We start from the raw sequence: 17851 nt of genomic DNA on the forward strand, positions 1-17851 counted from the left end.
TCATGTAGAGATGTTTGGTGTTCCCCTGACGTACAGCCACCAGACCCTCCAGACCCTTCTTCCCATGCTAAGACCCCAGTGTCACTCATTGTAATGGAAACCTACCTCTGGAATTTCAGCCAAGAGAGAGAAAGAGAGTGAGAATGGGAGGAAGAGAGAGAGGGGGGACCTGACATATGGGCCTCAGATCACAGAGACGGCTATCAGGAGAGTGAAAAAGAGCGAGAAAGAGAGAGAGAGCGAGAGGTCTACGTACTAGATGGGAGAGAGAGAGCGAGAGAGAGAGAGAGAGAGAGAGAGAGAGAGAGAGAGAGAGAGCGAGAGAGAGAGAGAGAGAGAGAGAGAGAGAGAGAGAGAGCGAGAGAGAGAGAGAGAGAGAGAGAGAGAGAGAGAGAGAGAGAGAGAGAGAGAGAGAGAGAGAGAGAGAGACAACGTGAGCTGTACCCAGTCAGAGACATGAATCCCCTCAGCTGGATCGTTGTACTTCTCTTCCTGTTCTACTCTTCCTCTGGGAGTGGCGCCGTCAACAGGTTAGTGAGCAATCAATCAAGACCGCTGTAGGAAATGATCCTCAAAGACATACTGTATGAAGTAATGGTCAAGCAATGTACTGTACTTCATGCTTTTGTTATTGTATCCATTCACTTTGAAGCCTGCAGCAGGTGTAAAACTCAGTGTTTATTGGTAGGATTCATTCTAGATAGTAAAGGATTCAGTCTGGACATTCCATTCCAAAGCAATTGTTGCATCCCTAGCTAACTCTCCTAACAGCTACTGGCTAACACTCTGGCCAGACACAGCTGAGTGTTGTACGTGTTGTAAATGCATTATGGGTGTTTACTTTTACAGTAAAAGCAGTCGGCTCATACTGAATCCCCATCACCAGTAGCCGTGCTCATAAGAAATGTGACACACACGCGTTAGTCATTTAGCAAACACTACCCAGAGAGACTCAGTTTAGCTCATGACAATCACAGACATGTCATTGTTTAAATCCTACTACTACATCCTACTAAAATGTTATATTTCAATATGTACATGGGGAAAAGGGGTTGTTTTGTTGCCATGCAAGTACTGTCAGGCTGTCTGTGCCTTGGCCAGGGACTCTGTGAAGTATGGAGGCTGTGTCAGCTAAATGTTGCTCCTGATATGGTAACTGTTAATCAACTGTTAAGGACAGCTGTCACACTATGCGGCCCCTGGCCCTCTTCTCCTGTGGGCTGTTCTGATTGATTTGTAACAGGACTCAGATTTCTCCAGACCCCTTGGAGCCAGGGGCTGCTTCTAGGAAGCCATGCAAACATCTGGAACATTTGAGTTTGGCACTGCGCTAGAGGTTAGAGGTCAGAGGCTAGAGGGCTCACCAGATCATGTGTAGCAACTATAAGACATAGATTTGATTCAGATCAGAAATGTTTCCCCAGCCAGATCTGCTTTTCAAAAGCTTAAGTTTTTCTGCTTATGAAAGGAAAAGTAGCAGATCTAATTTACAGTTTAAAACACACGTGCAATGCAATCATATGGACATTATTTCCAAAGGGTTGACTTGTTGACAGTCAGGGGGAACAACATTAAGTGTGATCAGATGGAGGGGGGCATGCAATTGGAGGAAATAGGTTCCTGCTTGAGGTATTCATGTAACACTGTAAGGACTCTGTAAGGAGTAACTGATGAAGTAGAAGTATAGAGGGTAACATGCTATTTACCTCCCTTTCTCCCAGATAGGAGGGAGGCTCCTTTTTCTCCCAATAGGAGGAGCTCTTTTCTCCCAATATGTGGGAACCAAGGGGAACTTGGTGTAATTAGCTAGGATGTCTGCAGGTCTGCGTTTGGGAAGACTAAATGACACTTTGGGTGTCGAAGTTGATTGTCAACAAAAAGCACATGGGACATGTTTAGGGATATAATTATCTCCTCTATTTGCAGAATATTTACTGCAATTTGTGTACGTTCATTTGGGCATTTGTTTTCTTCTGCGATCACTTGTAAAATGATGATCAAACAACGTATTATGATCAAATTTTACTCACCAATTGTATTATTCCTAATCAAGAGTAGTCAATCAACTAACATTCAACTGTCCGTCAAGGAATGGAGACCAGTTCATGCAGAGATTTAACAGGGTAGATAGAGTTGTGTGTCACCTATGTCCTTGTGTGTCCTTGTGTGTCCTTGTGTCCCTGTGTGTCCTTGTGTGTCCTTGTGTGTCCTTGTGTGTCCTTGTGTGTCCCTGTGTGTCCTTGTGTGTCCTTGTGTGTCCCTGTGTGTCCTTGTGTGTCCCTGTGTGTCCCTGTGTGTCCTTGTGTGTCCTTGTGTGTCCTTGTGTGTCCCTGTGTGTCCTTGTGTGTCCCTGTGTGTCCTTGTGTGTCCCTGTGTGTCCTTGTGTGTCCCTGTGTGTCCCTGTGTGTCCTTGTGTGTCCCTGTGTGTCCTTGTGTGTCCTTGTGTCCCTGTGTGTCCTTGTGTGTCCTTGTGTGTCCCTGTGTGTCCTTGTGTGTCCTTGTGTCCCTGTGTGTCCTTGTGTGTCCTTGTGTGTCCTTGTGTGTCCTTGTGTGTCCCTGTGTGTCCCTGTGTGTCCTTGTGTGTCCCTGTGTGTCCTTGTGTGTCCCTGTGTGTCCTTGTGTGTCCCTGTGTGTCCCTGTGTGTCCTTGTGTGTCCCTGTGTGTCCTTGTGTGTCCCTGTGTGTCCTTGTGTGTCCCTGTGTGTCCTTGTGTGTCCTTGTGTGACCCTGTGTGTCCTTGTGTTTCCTTGTGTGTCCTTGTGTGTCCCTGTGTGTCCCTGTGTGTCCCTGTGTGTCCTTGTGTGTCCCTGTGTGTCCTTGTGTGTCCCTGTGTGTCCCTGTGTGTCCTTGTGTGTCCTTGTGTGTCCCTGTGTTTCCTTGTGTGTCCCTGTGTGTCCTTGTGTGTCCTTGTGTGTCCTTGTGTGTCCCTGTGTGTCCTTGTGTGTCCCTGTGTGTCCCTGTGTGTCCTTGTGTGTCCCTGTGTGTCCCTGTGTGTCCTTGTGTGTCCCTGTGTGTCCTTGTGTGTCCCTGTGTGTCCTTGTGTGTCCCTGTGTGTCCCTGTGTGTCCTTGTGTGTCCCTGTGTGTCCTTGTGTGTCCCTGTGTGTCCCTGTGTGTCCTTGTGTGTCCTTGTGTGTCCTTGTGTGTCCTTGTGTGTCCCTGTGTGTCCTTGTGTGTCCCTGTGTGTCCTTGTGTGTCCTTGTGTGTCCCTGTGTGTCCTTGTGTGTCCCTGTGTGTCCTTGTGTGTCCTTGTGTGTCCCTGTGTGTCCTTGTGTGTCCCTGTGTGTCCCTGTGTGTCCTTGTGTGTCCTTGTGTGTCCCTGTGTGTCCCTGTGTGTCCCTGTGTTTCCTTGTCTGTCCCTGTGTGTCCTTGTGTGTCCCTGTGTGTCCTTGTGTTTCCTTGTGTGTCCTTTAACTGTACAGGCACCGCAGACAAGTCCCCACCGGTGGCCAACCAGGTGTGTGTGGCGATGGCAGGAGACTGGCGTGTTGCTATGGCTGGAGAAAGAACAGCAAGGGACAGTGTGAAGGTAAGTATTTCAACAAAACAACTTGTGTTTACGTTTGGTTGAGATGTACTGTATGTGGTTACGTTTGGTTGAGATGTACTATATGTGGTTAAGTTTGGTTGAGATGTACTATATGTGGTTACGTTTGGTTGAGATGTACTATATGTGGTTAAGTTTGGTTGAGATGTACTATATGTGGTTAAGTTTGGTTGAGATGTACTATATGTGGTTAAGTTTGGTTGAGATGTACTATATGTGGTTACGTTTGCTTGAGATGTACTTTATGTGGTTAAGTTTGGTTGAGATGTACTATATGTGGTTACGTTTGGTTGAGATGTACTATATGTGGTTAAGTTTGGTTGAGATGTACTGTACAATTGTCTTTGTATTGCTCTGGTCATCAATTTAACTTGTTCTATGTAACTTTCTCTGATTGAAAATATCACATACTGTAAATAGATACAGTATTCAATGAATGAAAAACTAAAGTCTGAGAATTCAAAAATTGTTTTCCACAATATAACGGGTTTTCCCCGTTTGTTCTTCTTTGCGGCTGAGTATTTTCCTGCAGCAGAAGAAACGTAGACTAAATGACCTCAGGGGGAGTAAAACTGGCATAGCCACTGTGTTGTTTCAGGTAACCAGTTTAACCCTTCTTATTGTTCCCACTGCTGCCTCTATGTCTCTCCTTTAAATACTTTATCAGCTCAGTGTGAACATGGTTGCAAGCACGGAGAGTGTGCTGGCCCCAACAAATGCAAGTGTTACCCAGGATACACCGGAAAGATGTGCAACCAAGGTCAGTAGGGTGACTACGGTCAATGGAATGCGAGTCAAAGTGGTCTCTTGATAGAGAACAACTTGAAGCTCAGATTTGCAGTCATTTTCCATCTCTATTCCACAAGCCCCTGATAGATCTCTTGATACCTCAATATTTAGATATCAAAACAATTAATTGTCTGCCAATGTAGAATAGTTCATCTGGAGAAACCCAAACTGTATACAATATGTTGGCCCTGGAACTAGGTAAGGTACGATGTCCGTGGGACAATATTCAAGCATTATGATTCAGGGAAACCATCATAGATTTAGAGAAGCACCCCGGTGCATCCTTGCTGATGTCTAGATGATACCTATAGCCATACATACATGTCCCTACATGACGGAGGATTGACTGTCTCTCTGTTCAGACCTGAATGAGTGTGGCCTGAAGCCCCGCCCCTGTGAGCATCGCTGTATGAACACCCACGGCAGCTACATCTGTTACTGCCTCAACGGATACACTCTGATGCCTGATGGCTCCTGTACCAGTGAGTGGAAACTGTAACCCCGACTGTACCTGCTAGGGGGAACTGTAACCCTGACTGTACCTGCTAGGGGGAACTGTAACCCTGACTGTACCTGCTAGAGGAAACTGTAACCCTGACTGTACCTGATGGAGGAAACTGTAACCCTGACTGTACCTGCTAGAGGAAACTGTAACCCTGACTGTACCTGCTGCTATTCACTCTGAGATATCACTGTTAGTTCTAAATGTTCTACACAGAACCTTTAGTGTTCAAAAAGAAGTTCACTCTCCTGTGTGTGTGTGTGTGTGTGTGTGTGTGTGTGTGTGTGTGTGTGTGTGTGTGAACCTGTGTGTGTGTGTGTGTGTGTGTGTGTGTGTGTGTGTGTGTGTGTGTGTGTGTGTGTGTGTGTGTGTGTGTGTGTGTGTGTGTGTGTGTGTGTGTGTGTGTGTGTGTGTGTGTGTAGACTCCAGGACGTGCTCCCTGGCACACTGTCAATATGGCTGTGAGGATGTACAGGGGGAGATCCGTTGTCTCTGCCCGTCTGCGCGGCTGCAGCTAGGGCCAGACCAGAGGACCTGTGTGGGTGAGTACCACTACCTTGGACCACCGACCCTGACACCATATCACTTCGTGAGGAGTTCAAACCGGTCCTTACTGGATCTCTCCACCTCATAGATCATTAAGTGCTGCACACAATAGAAGGTGTGGACTTCTTAGAGATTTGTAAAACTCTGATTTGTAAATCTCATTCTGCGGTTTCACATTCCTGCTCTGTCGCAAGGCTTCTCGCATAAGAACTTAATCATCTGTAGCAGCCTGTAGGTTAAAATGGGGTAGTGATGTGGGTTAAAATGGGGTAGTGATGTGGGTTAAAATGGGGTTGTGATGTGGGTTAAAATGGGGTAGTGATGTGGCTTAAAATGGGGTAGTGATGTGGGTTAAAATGGGGTAGTGATGTGGCTTAAAATTGGGTAGTGATGTGGGTTAAAATGGGGTAGTGATGTGGCTTAAAATGGGGTAGTGATGTGGGTTAAAATGGGGTAGTGATGTGGCTTAAAATGGGGTAGTGATGTGGGTTAAAATGGGGTAGTGATGTGGGTTAAAATGGGGTAGTGATGTGGGTTAAAATGGGGTAGTGATGTGGGTTAAAATGGGGTAGTGATGTGGGTTAAAATGGGGTAGTGATGTGGGTTAAAATGGGGTAGTGATATGGATTAAATGGGGTAGTGATGTGGGTTAAAATGGGGTACTGATGTGGGTTAAAACGGGGTAGTGATGTGGGTTAAAATGGGGTAGTGATGTGGGTTAAAATGGGGTAGTGATGTGGGTTAATATGGGGTAGTGATGTGGGTTAAAATGGGGTAGTGATATGGGTTAAAATGGGGTTGTGATGTGGGTTAAAATGGGGGTTAAATGAGTGATATGGGTTAAAATGGTTAAAATGGGGTAGTGATGTGGGTTAAAATGGGGTAGTGATGTGGGTTAAAATGGGGTAGTGATGTGGGTTAAAATGGGGTAGTGATGTGGGTTAAAATGGGGTAGTGATATGGGTTAAAATGGGGTAGTGATGTGGGTTAAAATGGGGTAGCGTTTCCTCCCACAAAACTGCTTGATTTGAGTGGGAGGAGCCTATCTTCACACACACACGTCCATTGTTTTGCTAAACTTAAGTGTCTGTAAGGAATGGTTTACATTGATCCAAATATTAACCCTTCACTGCAATGGAGAATAAATAAGTGAAGTCATTCATTTCATGTTCAGCCTCTTTCTTCCCATCCTTTGCCTTTAGATATTGATGAATGTGTAACAGGAAAGAACCTGTGCCCATACAACAGGCAGTGTGTCAATACGTTTGGCAGCTACTACTGCAAGTGTCAGAATGGCTATGACCTGAAGTATATCAATGGCAAATATGACTGTGTAGGTAAGGTATACAATCATTTCATATATACAACACATTTTGGTATTAATAATTCTGTGAGGAGATCAGCTAATCAAATCATCTAATTTCGTTTTCAGACAATGACGAGTGTGCTGCCAACACAAACAAGTGCAGCCACCGCGCAGTCTGTCTGAACACTCAGGGATCCTACAAGTGCAAGTGCAAGCAAGGCTTCCGTGGCAGTGGTTTTGAATGCTCTGGTGAGACCTGAAAATATTTACTATTCATCAATCATCAAAACATTCTGAGAATGAAATCTATTTCCTGGAAAATGTGATGTGCACGGGGGCCAGATTCGGACAGTGTTGATTTTCCAGACTGCATACACTATATTCAGCTCTTATATGTAGGCCGTCAATATAAATAAGAATGTGTTCTTATATGACTTGCCTAGTTAAATAAAGGTTAAAATAAATCCCTTTCAGTGATTTTACAATTGCATATTTCATCTGTGCTCTTAAAAGCATCAGCAAACATGAGCACTGCCAAAGCCAGTTTCCCATTTGCAGAGAACCTTTGCACTCTACAGATGTTACTTAGGGAGAGGCCCTGATTCAAATCACACCTGTGTAAATATCTGAACCCAGCCATCTGAAGAACAGAGGAAAGGAGAGGCATGTCTGTCTGTCTGTCTGTCTGTCTGTCTGTCTGTCTGTCTGTCTGTCTGTCTGTCTGTCTGCCTGCCTGTCTGTCTGTCTGTCTGCCTGTCTGCCTGCGAGCGAACAGGAGAGCCACAGTGCACTCTCTGAACCAGGAAGTAGATTATGTTTCCTAGGTGACATGATAGGTGCAACAATGCCTCAGGGCTTTGTGTAAATGAAAATGCCTTTATATTTTTTGTAGTCAACCCCTATTATCAAAGCTCGTGGGACCAGGGAGACAAAGGCAGTGCATATGATCATTTCCTAAATGGTGAGATGTGTATGGAATGCAACAAGGTTTTCCACTTCATCTGTTCGCCGCCTACCATCTTGCTTTGTGAAACCCCCTCCCTCTCCCATGGTTCAAGGCTAGGTTCTGTCCCCACCACACACAGCTTGTTCTGCCATGTAGAACTCAGCATGAAACCATTTCAGACTTTAAAATGACGTACATAGAGCAGTAAATTAGATACAGTATACAGTGCATTCGGAACGTATTTTTTACACATTTTGTTACATTACAGCCTTATTCTAACATATATGACATTGTTTGTGTTCCTCATCAATCTACACCCAATACCTCATAATGACAAGGCAAAAACAGGCGTTACATTTTTTTTTTTTTGCAAATGTATAACAAATTAAAACTCAAATATCACATTTACATTAGTATTCAGACCCTTTACTCAGTACTTTGTTGAAGCACCTTTGGCAGCAATTACAGCCTCGAGGCTTCTTGGGAATGACTCTACAAGCTTGGCACACCTGTATTCTGGGAGTTTCTCCCATTCTTCTCTGCCGATCCTGTCAAGCTCTGTCAGGTTGGATGTCGAGTGTCGCTGCACAGCTGTTGTGGGGCGGCAGGGTGGCCTAGTGGTTAGAGCGTTGGACTAGTAACCGAAAGGTTGCAAATTCGAATCCCAGAGCTGACACGGTCTGTCTGTCGTTCTGCCCCTGAACAAGCAGTTAACCCACTGTTCCCAGGCAGTCATTGAAAATAAGAATTTGTTCTTAACTGACTTGCCTAGTAAAATAAAGGTAAAATAAAATAAAATGTTCAGGTCTCTCCAGAGATGTTCGATCGGGTTCAAGACATTAAAAGACTTGTCCCGAAGCCACTCCTGCGTTGTCTTGGCTGTGTGCTTAGGGTTCTCTCTAGAGCAGGTTTGCATTAACAATCTCTCTGTACTTTGCCTTTTGGCAACTCCAAGCGGGCCTTTTCCTGAGGAGTGGATTCTGTCTGGGAACTACCATAAATGCCTGATTGGTAGAGTGCTGCAGAGATGGTTGTCCTTCTGGAAGGTTCTCCCATCTCTACAGAGGAACTCTGGAGCTCTGTCAGAGTGACCATCGGGTTCTTGGTCACCTCCCTGACAAAGGCCCTTCTCCCCTGATTGCTCAGTTTGGCTGGGCAGCCAGCTCTAAGACAAGTATTGGTGGTTCCAAACTTCTTCCATTTTAGAATTATGGAGGCCACTGTGTTCATGTCCAATCATTTGAATTTACCACATTTGGACTCCAATCAAGATGTAGAAACATCTCAAGGATGATCAATGGAAACAGGATGCACCTGAGCTCAATTGAGTCCCATAGCAAAACCCACTGGCTCCATGTAATCTACAAGACCCTGCTAGGTAAAGCCCTTATCTCAGCTCGCTGGTCACCATAGCATCTCCCACCTGTAGCACACGCTCCAGCAGGTATATCTCTCTAGTCACCCCCAAAACCAATTCTTTCTTTGGCCGCCTCTCCTTCCAGTTCTCTGCTGCCAATGACTGGAACGAACTACAAAAATCTCTGAAACTGGAAACACTTATCTCCCTCACTAGCTTTAAGCACCAACTGTCAGAGCAGCTCACATATTACTGCACCTGTACATAGCCCACCTATAATTTAGCCCAAACAACTACCTCTTTCCCTACTGTATTTAATGTATTTATTTTGCTCCTTTGCACACCATTATTTTTATTTCTACTTTGCACATTCTTCCATTGCAAATCTACCATTCCAGTGTTTTACTTGCTATATTGTATTTACTTTGCCACCATGGCTTTTTTTTGCCTTTACCTCCCTTCTCACCTCATTTGCTCACATCGTATATAGACTTGTTTATACTGTATTATTGACTGTATGTTTGTTTTACTCCATGTGTAACTCTGTGTCGTTGTATGTGTCGAACTGCTTTGCTTTATCTTGGCCAGGTCGCAATTGTAAATGAGAACTTGTTCTCAACTTGCCTACCTGGTTAAATAAAGGTGAAATAAATAAAAATAAATAAAAAAAATAGCAAAATGTAAGAATACTTATGTAAATAAGGTATTTCCATTTTTTTATACATTAGCAAACATTTCTAAAAACCTGTTTTTGCTTTGTCATTATGGGGTATTGTGTGTCGATTGATGTGGAAAAAGTCAAGGGGTCTGAATACTTTCCGAAGGCACTGTATATGGCTGAGTCTGGCTGTCATGCTTCCCATGCATGGAGTGTGATGTTCCTGTTTGCCGTCCTACCCTCAATGCTCATCTGTCTATGAAAACATGTTTACACATAAGCAAATGCTTGTATCTCAATGAACAAGGTAAGTTATTAAGAACAAACTACAGTGATATACTGTCTGACATATGTTTTGTCAATTGTCTTTATATTCTATGTTGTCTTTATAATCTATAATGGTTTTATAATCTATAATGTCTTTATAATCTATAATGTCTTTATAATCTATAATGGCTTTATAATCTATAATGTCTTTATAATCTATAATGTTTTTATAATCTATAATGTCTTTATAATCTATAATGTTTTTATAATCTATAATGTTTTTATAATCTATAATGTCTTTATATTCCATAATGTCTTCATAATCCATAATGGTTTTATAATCTAGAATGGTTTTATAATCTAGAATGGCGGTGTAACCCCAGAATATACACCTAAACTCTTGTATAATTGCATCAGATTCCACCTCTGTAGTTCCAGATGTATGACATGGTTCTTCTTCCTGCAACTATCCCAGAGTCCCCAGTGAGGCTGCCAGGGAAGCTGGACAAAGAGCAGATCAAGAACGTCATCTCCGAGCCCAAGGTGACCGTACCCCCTCAGATCCGCTTGCAGCCCTTCGACTATGACGGGGAGACCTATATGGGTGGCTCAGAGGAGGTGGGCCAGGTGGGCTTTACTGATGTAGGGGAGGAGGAAGAAGAGGAAGATGAGGAGAAGACAGATGTGGACAACAAGCTTAATTCAAGAGGAGATGTTTTCAGTAAGCCTTATTTCCCTCTAAACTCTTTCCCACTCATCCACCTATTTATTGCCATCGTGGGTGGTCCCAAATCTGATTATTCCAACACTGATAATATGGAAGTTCGTACACCATTACTGCTGTGGTAATGTGCAGCGCTCGTAGTTATTCAGAAATAAAATCCCTCAGTTGTTTCAATAATTTGTGATACTGTACATACGGTTCTCTTGACCCTGTTAAATTTAGGATGGTTACACATTTTCTATGCCCCCAAATGACACTATACAGGACAACTTCAAACACATAACTATGCAAAATTCGGAGATGGATGGTCACAGGGTTAGTGCGATGACATTGCTAAGGTAGTCAAATATTTAGAAACAACTTTACAAACCTTATCATGTTGTCAAAAGACAGATGGCAATGTTGTCAGTAGCTAGCAAAGTTTGTCAAAAATAGCGTGCAATGCTAACGTTAACTAGCTAAAATCCAGTGGCTTCCCCTCAATCTTAGCTAGCTAGCTAACGTTATACTGCATATAAAGTCAATCTGGTGGTATTAAAATGATGACGAGGTTTTTCTGCTATTTATTTGCCTCCGTTTGAATGCCATTGTATTTCCATGACAGTGTAATGCCATTTTGATTACATCTTCATCTTCATCAGTAGTCTACATCTTCATCTTCATCAGCAGTCTACATCTTCATCAGCAGTCTACATCTTCATCAGTAGTCTACATCTTCATCAGTAGTCTACATCTTCATCAGCAGTCTACATTTTCATCAGCAGTCTACATTTTCATCAGCAGTCTACATCTTCATCAGTAGTCTACATCTTCATCAGTAGTCTACATCTTCATCAGCAGTCTACATCTTCATCTTCATCAGTCTACATCTTCATCTTCATCTTCATCGTAGTCTACATCTTCATCTTCATCAGCAGTCTACATCTTCATCAGCAGTCTACATCTTCATCAGTAGTCTACATCTTCATCAGCAGTCTACATCTTCATCAGTAGTCTACATCTTCATCAGCAGTCTACATCTTCATCAGTAGTCTACATCTTCATCAGCAGTCTACATCTTCATCAGCAGTCTACATCTTCATCAGCAGTCTACATCTTCATCAGCAGTCTACATCTTCATCAGTAGTCTACATCTTCATCAGCAGTCTACATCTTCATCAGTAGTCTACATCTTCATCAGCAGTCTACATCTTCATCAGCAGTCTACATCTTCATCAGCAGTCTACATCTTCATCAGCAGTCACTGAAGATGCGTTGAGTTGAATGATCATTAAATATTAAATACATTATTATTAAATATATTATTTTAAAAATGAAAAGAATATGGCACCACAACAAACCTGCCAAGAGAGGGTTGCCCACCAAATCTCACAGACCAGGCAAGGAGGGCATTAATCAGAGAGGCAACAAAGAGACCAAAGATAACCATGAAGGAGCTACAAAGCTCCACAGCGGAGATTGGAGTATCTGTCCATAGGACCACTTTAAGCCATACAATCCACAGAGCTGGGCTTTACGAAAGAGTGGCCAGAAAAAGGCCATTGCGTAATGACAAAAATAAGCAAACACATTTGGTGTTCACAAAAAGGCATGTGGTAGACTCCCCAAACATATGGAAGTAGGTACTCTGGTCAGATGAGGCTAAAATGTAGCTTTTTGGCCATCAAGGAAAATGCTATGTCTGGCGTAAATCCAACACCTCCCGTCACCCCGAGAACACCATCCCTGTTTTTCATCGGCAGGGACTGGGAAACTGGTCAGAATTGAAGGAATGATGGATGGTGCTAAATACAGGGCAATTATTGAGGGAAACCGGTTTCAGTCTTCCAGAGATTTGAGACTGGGACCGAGGTTCACCTTCCAGCAGGATAATGACCCTAAGCATACTGCTAAAGCAACCCTCGAGTGATTTAAGGGGAAACATTTAAATGGCTTGGAATGGCCTAGTCAAAGCCCAGACCTCAATCCAATTGAGAATCTGTAGTGTGACTTAAAGATTGCTGTAAACCAGCAGAACCCATCCAACTTGAAGGAGCTGGAGCAGTTTTGCCTTGAAGAATGGGCAAAAATCCCAGTTGCTAGATGTGCCAAGCTTATAGAGACGTACCCCAAGAGACATGCAGCTGTAAAATTGCTGCAAAAGGCGGCTCCACAAAGTATTGACTTTGGGTGGGGCCAATAGTTATGTTTCACAATAAAAAATATTTTGTATCTCAAAGTGGTAGGCATGTTGTATAAGTCAAATGACACAAACCCCTCCAAAAATCTATTTTAATTCCAGGTTGTAAGGCAACAAAATTGAAAAAAATCCCAGGAGGGGTGAATACATTTGCAAGCCACTGTAAACAACCTCTCCGTCAATGTCGGCGAAACAAAGGATCTGATTGAGGACTCCAGGAAGAACCAGGCTAGGCATGTCCTCATCCTCATCAACAGGGGCTGCCGTAAAGACATCAAGTTCCTCGGTGTACAGATCTCCAAGGAGCTGAAATTATCAAACCATACGGACACCGTGGTGAAGAAGGCACGACAGCGACTCTTTAACCCCAGGAGGCTGAAGAAATGTGCCCTGTCCTGAAGGCCGTCACAGTAGTCTACAGGAGCACCATCGAGAGCATACTGTCGGGCTGCATCACAACCTCGTACAGCCACTCCACCACCGCTGACCGCAAGGCTCTACAGAAGGCGGTACGCTCAGCCGAACGCACCATTGGGTGCTCACTCCAAGACACCTATAACGCCAGGTGTCACAGGAAGGCCAAGAAGATCATCAGGGACCTCAGCAACCAGCCTGGTCTCCCTGTTTCCATCATTCAGACATGGGCAGTACAGGAGCATCATGGCTAAAACAAACAGACTGGTCAATAGCTTCTATCCCCAGACCATCAGGCTGGTTTAGTTAGCTGGACTAATTGGCTGGATTGAGTCCCTTACTTCTATCAAAGCTGTAGCATGGTGGCAGCCTGTCAGGCAGCATTAGCTTGAGGAGTACCATTCCACAATAAAAAAAAATCAGTTTCAAGCCCTTGGACCTGTGTGTCATGATTCAGCCTGTTGCTTCATGTTCTATGCACTGAGTAGATATATGGCTCAACATGAACGATTCCCTATCAGTAAAACAGAGAAACGGCCTCTGTTTCACATATTAGATTCACATCTTGCAAATACATATTCAAACCTTGCAAAGGTTATAAATAGCTAATGTGGTTAGAGGAGGAGCCATCAACACATTAGAAGAGTTCTTACTGTGTTACCTCCTGTTCTAAATAAGATGTAGCAAAGAGGAAGTTTAACTAAGATACAGTTTAATGCTGCATGTGGTTCAATACGCTCTATGCATTTTGGTTGTGATGTCATCAAAACAGATCTGGTTCTGGTGTTTGAAACAGTATTATTTTTCTCCCCTGTCATTTGCCATTGACCTTTTCAAGGGAGACTAAAGACAGGAAAAACTGCTGTGCAAACATAAGTGCTGACTACCGGTTGAGGCCATCGGTCAAACTGTCACACACGACAACTTCTCTAACCTTCTCCTTCTCTGGCCATGCGCTGAAACGGAAGGTTGAAAAGCAAGCATGAAGACAGCATAGAGATGAGTATAATCAGGAAAGCATGAAGACAGCATAGATATGAGTATAATCAGGCAAGCATGAAGACAGCATAGAGATGAGTATAATCAGGAAAGCATGAAGACAGCATAGAGATGAGTATAATCAGGCAAGCATGAAGACAGCATAGAGATGAGTATAATCAGGCAAGCCTGAAGACAGCATAGATATGAGTATAATCAGGCAAGCATGAAGACAGCATAGATATGAGTATAATCAGGCAAGCATGAAGACAGCATAGATATGAGTATAATCAGGCAAGCATGAAGACAGCATAGAGATGAGTATAATCAGGCAAGCATGAAGACAGCATAGATATGAGTATAATCAGGCAAGCATGAAGACAGCATAGATATGAGTATAATCAGGCAAGCATGAAGACAGCATAGATATGAGTATAATCAGGCAAGCATGAAGACAGCATAGATATGAGTATAATCAGGCAAGCATGAAGACAGCATAGAGATGAGTATAATCAGGCAAGCATGAATAAAAGCAATAAAATAAGACTCATGCCAAATCAGTCATTTTGTTTAGAAATAAGAAGATGCTTAGCTCTTGGTATAAAACACATGTACACATAAAGGTGTCTCTGCAGTCTAATGTTTTGTCCCTGACGGAGACATGGATCACCCCAGAGAACTTAATCTGACTAGGTTTTCTCTCATAGTCCGAGAGCGTCTGGTCGTCGCAATGTTGGCACAGGTCTACTTATTTCTCCTAAATGGAGATTTGGACCAAAATAGCTAGAATTATTGGCTCTGCATCTTACGATCAAAACCCATACGAGGGTGGGCAAAGGATCACTTGTGCGATGGTATACCTCTCAGTGAGACAGTAACAAGGATACCGCTCACCACTACTGTTGATCTCTTTATGGGAAACAAGTCTGATAGTAGCCTGATCTTTCGGCAGGACGACTCAGAAGGCAAGAGGAGACAGGCCCTGAGACATCCAACAGCTCCAGGGAGGAATTTTAGTCCGCCGCCATGTGAGCGCCTCAGGATACACACAGATCTCCCTGTGCTTGCAGAGACATGTGTTATCATCCCTCAGAACAGCTGTTCAGCAAACAGAGTCATTGAAAGAGAGAGTCTGTCATTACCTCCTCAAACACCAGCCCCCTCTGGCTGGTCAGGGTTTAATTAACAAAGTTGCATACATCTGGTTGTCTAGGGAAACTCGGTGAAGGGGGAAGTTTGTTGGGGGAGCTTTAAGATGTTTCAGTTTTAATATCCTACGGTTAAAATGCACCATTCTGACAGATGAATGGCAGCAGGGCAGGCTTCCACTTGCAGGTTAAAAAGCCCCTTACTGGCTTTTGTTTTATGAGGGGAAATCTCTCAACTGCATAATCATCTGGAAGATTTTCAGGAATCACATATCTTCAGAAGAATGCTTGTAACTAAAATAGAGCTATATTATTAAGTAAATTAAATGATCTGCTTAGACAATGTTTTACATAAACAATAATCAAGGCTGTTGATATCCTGTTTGAATGTCATGTCTTTATTTTTTTTTTTGCTTTTTGCAAAAGTTAATTACATTATTTTTTACATTTTATGTACCTTATCTTAAAAGAGTTATCTGTCTCCCAAATCAGTTCCAGAGGACTTTGAGTCAGTATTTGGTCCTGCAACGGATGTCAAAGAGATCGAAATAGCTCCAGGACAGGAAGGTAATCCTTGCTTTACTTGTTAACATAATGTGGGTAACCTTACCTTCATAATCCCTGTGAATTGTTGACATCTGACTGTGCCTTCCAGAGTTCTTCATGGACTGCAACTTCGATCAGGGCGTGTGTGAGTGGGTGCAAGACAAGGACGATAGCTTTGACTGGAGCGTGTCCTACCATGAAAATGGTACAAATTATACTATTAATTGGGCATAAATAGTATTTACCTTCTATATTTGCCATGTAGTTTCATACAATGACCGATAAGGTAAATCCTCTATTGTTCAAATGATTGTCTGAATCTATCTTCCAGAAGTTGATCTTTGCTGTGCTTAATCTATGTATTCCCGAATAGCTGTTAGTCATACGTTAATGACTATCAGTGACCAGCCTGTGTCCATTCCCTGGTCCCTAACCCCCAGGTATGGAGTACTACATGGCTATGAGTGGTCTTCTGGGAGAGAAGAAGGACCAGGCCAGGCTAAAGCTGCTCCTCAGTGACCGGGCCCAGCAGGGAGGCTTCTGCCTCACCTTCAACTACCGCGTGATGGGCAGCCAGGTGGGCACGCTGCGGGTGCTGTTGAACAACAGCACCGAACTTGTGTGGGAACGGAACCACAGCCGCAGTCAGGATTGGCAGACAGAACTGCTCACTGTAGCCTGGAAGAACCAGGCCCCAGAATCTGTGAGTCGCCATTCCATTCCGAACACCTAGAATGACAAAGGACTCGAATGGCGCCGGTGTATGTTCTGTGAAAAAGGGATTTACCAGCTCAATGTTGTTCATTTAATCACCACACTTGCCAAATATGTCCACTGTCGAAGGGAACAAAATACACCGCACAAGTCACAATTTCCAAAACATCTAATCAACATCTTTGCTGTCATTCTGCAGATCATCTTTGAAGCTGAACGTGGAAATGGAGTTGGGGGAGAGATTGGGCTGGACAACGTGGTGCTGACCTCAGGCTACTGTCAAGAGGAAGACACACCCATCTTTTAAACTGTGAACTCTGAACCTGTAGAAATCAGTCCAGTGTGTTTGACACAGACCTCAGAGGCAGAGCAAGCATCAGTCTCTCTCTTTAGTCTACTCTTTTTGGAGAGCAGACACACATCTTCCTAAAAACCAAACTAAGGGTGTATTTCTTTTTGTTGCTGTACTGTACAACAAGTATTAAGAAAAATGTGTATTTGCAGAATGTTTGGCAGTTCAGCCGTCCACATAGGAAAGCGTTGCTGAGGGATTGAGCATCATTGGTATGTGCAGGGATTTCATCTGCAAGTTTACAAGCTTTTCCTTTCATTTGAGCCACCAATTTGTCCACAAATAAATGATCCACTACATACAGTTCCGTTTTTCAATAATGTTCACAAATGTTTTGAAATATGGTCCTTCTGTAGCACAGTTGGTAGAGCATGGCGCTTGTAATGCCAGGGTAGTGGGTTCGATTCCCGGGACCACCCATACGTAGAATGTATGCACACATGACTGTAAGTCGCTTTGGATAAAAGCGTCTGCTAAATGGCATATATATATAAATATATTCAATTATTTTCACATAAATGGCAGGATATGGCAGGCTTATCTACAACAACAAAAAACATTATATTGTGTTGCTTTTTCTTTTTCTAAGTGACATTTTGCAGTTAGTTGCAATATATAAAAATAAGATAGACTAAGACTTGTAACATGTAGTTACATGAACCCTAAATAGTAATATCAGATTCATCAAGAAGTCTTCCCTTGAACCCTACATGCTTTATAATTATAGTACGGTAAAAAAAAGGTAAAAAAATGTAACAATGCATAACTGCTGTAAATTGAGCTTTTATATTGTATTACATAAAAAATAAAAAAAACATTTTTATAAGGGCTCTGTTCATGTTTTTTCTTTCATGGTCTTTGCCCGAGGTCACTAGCTGCTG

The 17851-nt window shown here is 43.1% G+C and overlaps 1 protein-coding gene across 1 annotated transcript; it reads left to right on the forward strand.

Annotated features, from left to right (window-relative positions):
* The first annotated feature begins 262 nt into the window (after nucleotides 1–262).
* Nucleotides 263–17269, forward strand: LOC118366581 (epidermal growth factor-like protein 6). Its single transcript, XM_052492988.1, has 12 exons — nucleotides 263–530; nucleotides 3420–3526; nucleotides 4212–4304; nucleotides 4696–4815; nucleotides 5258–5377; nucleotides 6584–6718; nucleotides 6814–6936; nucleotides 10391–10636; nucleotides 15851–15925; nucleotides 16014–16109; nucleotides 16345–16607; nucleotides 16818–17269. Exons 1-12 carry the CDS (start codon nucleotides 457–459, stop codon nucleotides 16923–16925), a joined length of 1560 nt encoding a protein of 519 aa, XP_052348948.1. The 5' UTR covers nucleotides 263–456; the 3' UTR covers nucleotides 16926–17269.
* Nucleotides 17270–17851: the final 582 nt, after the last annotated feature.

This window comes from Oncorhynchus keta, chromosome 34 (assembly GCF_023373465.1).
Source record: "Oncorhynchus keta strain PuntledgeMale-10-30-2019 chromosome 34, Oket_V2, whole genome shotgun sequence".
NCBI classification, from domain to species: domain Eukaryota; kingdom Metazoa; phylum Chordata; class Actinopteri; order Salmoniformes; family Salmonidae; genus Oncorhynchus; species Oncorhynchus keta.

Bases quoted from the DNA above. Each gene is read 5' to 3' on its own strand.
- LOC118366581 (XM_052492988.1), top strand. From the start codon at position 457: ATGAATCCCCTCAGCTGGATCGTTGTACTTCTCTTCCTGTTCTACTCT. The intron at 6,937-10,390 runs GTGAGACCTGAA...CAACTATCCCAG, and splicing joins CAGTGGTTTTGAATGCTCTG to AGTCCCCAGTGAGGCTGCCA. The intron at 16,110-16,344 runs GTACAAATTATA...CCTAACCCCCAG, and splicing joins CGTGTCCTACCATGAAAATG to GTATGGAGTACTACATGGCT.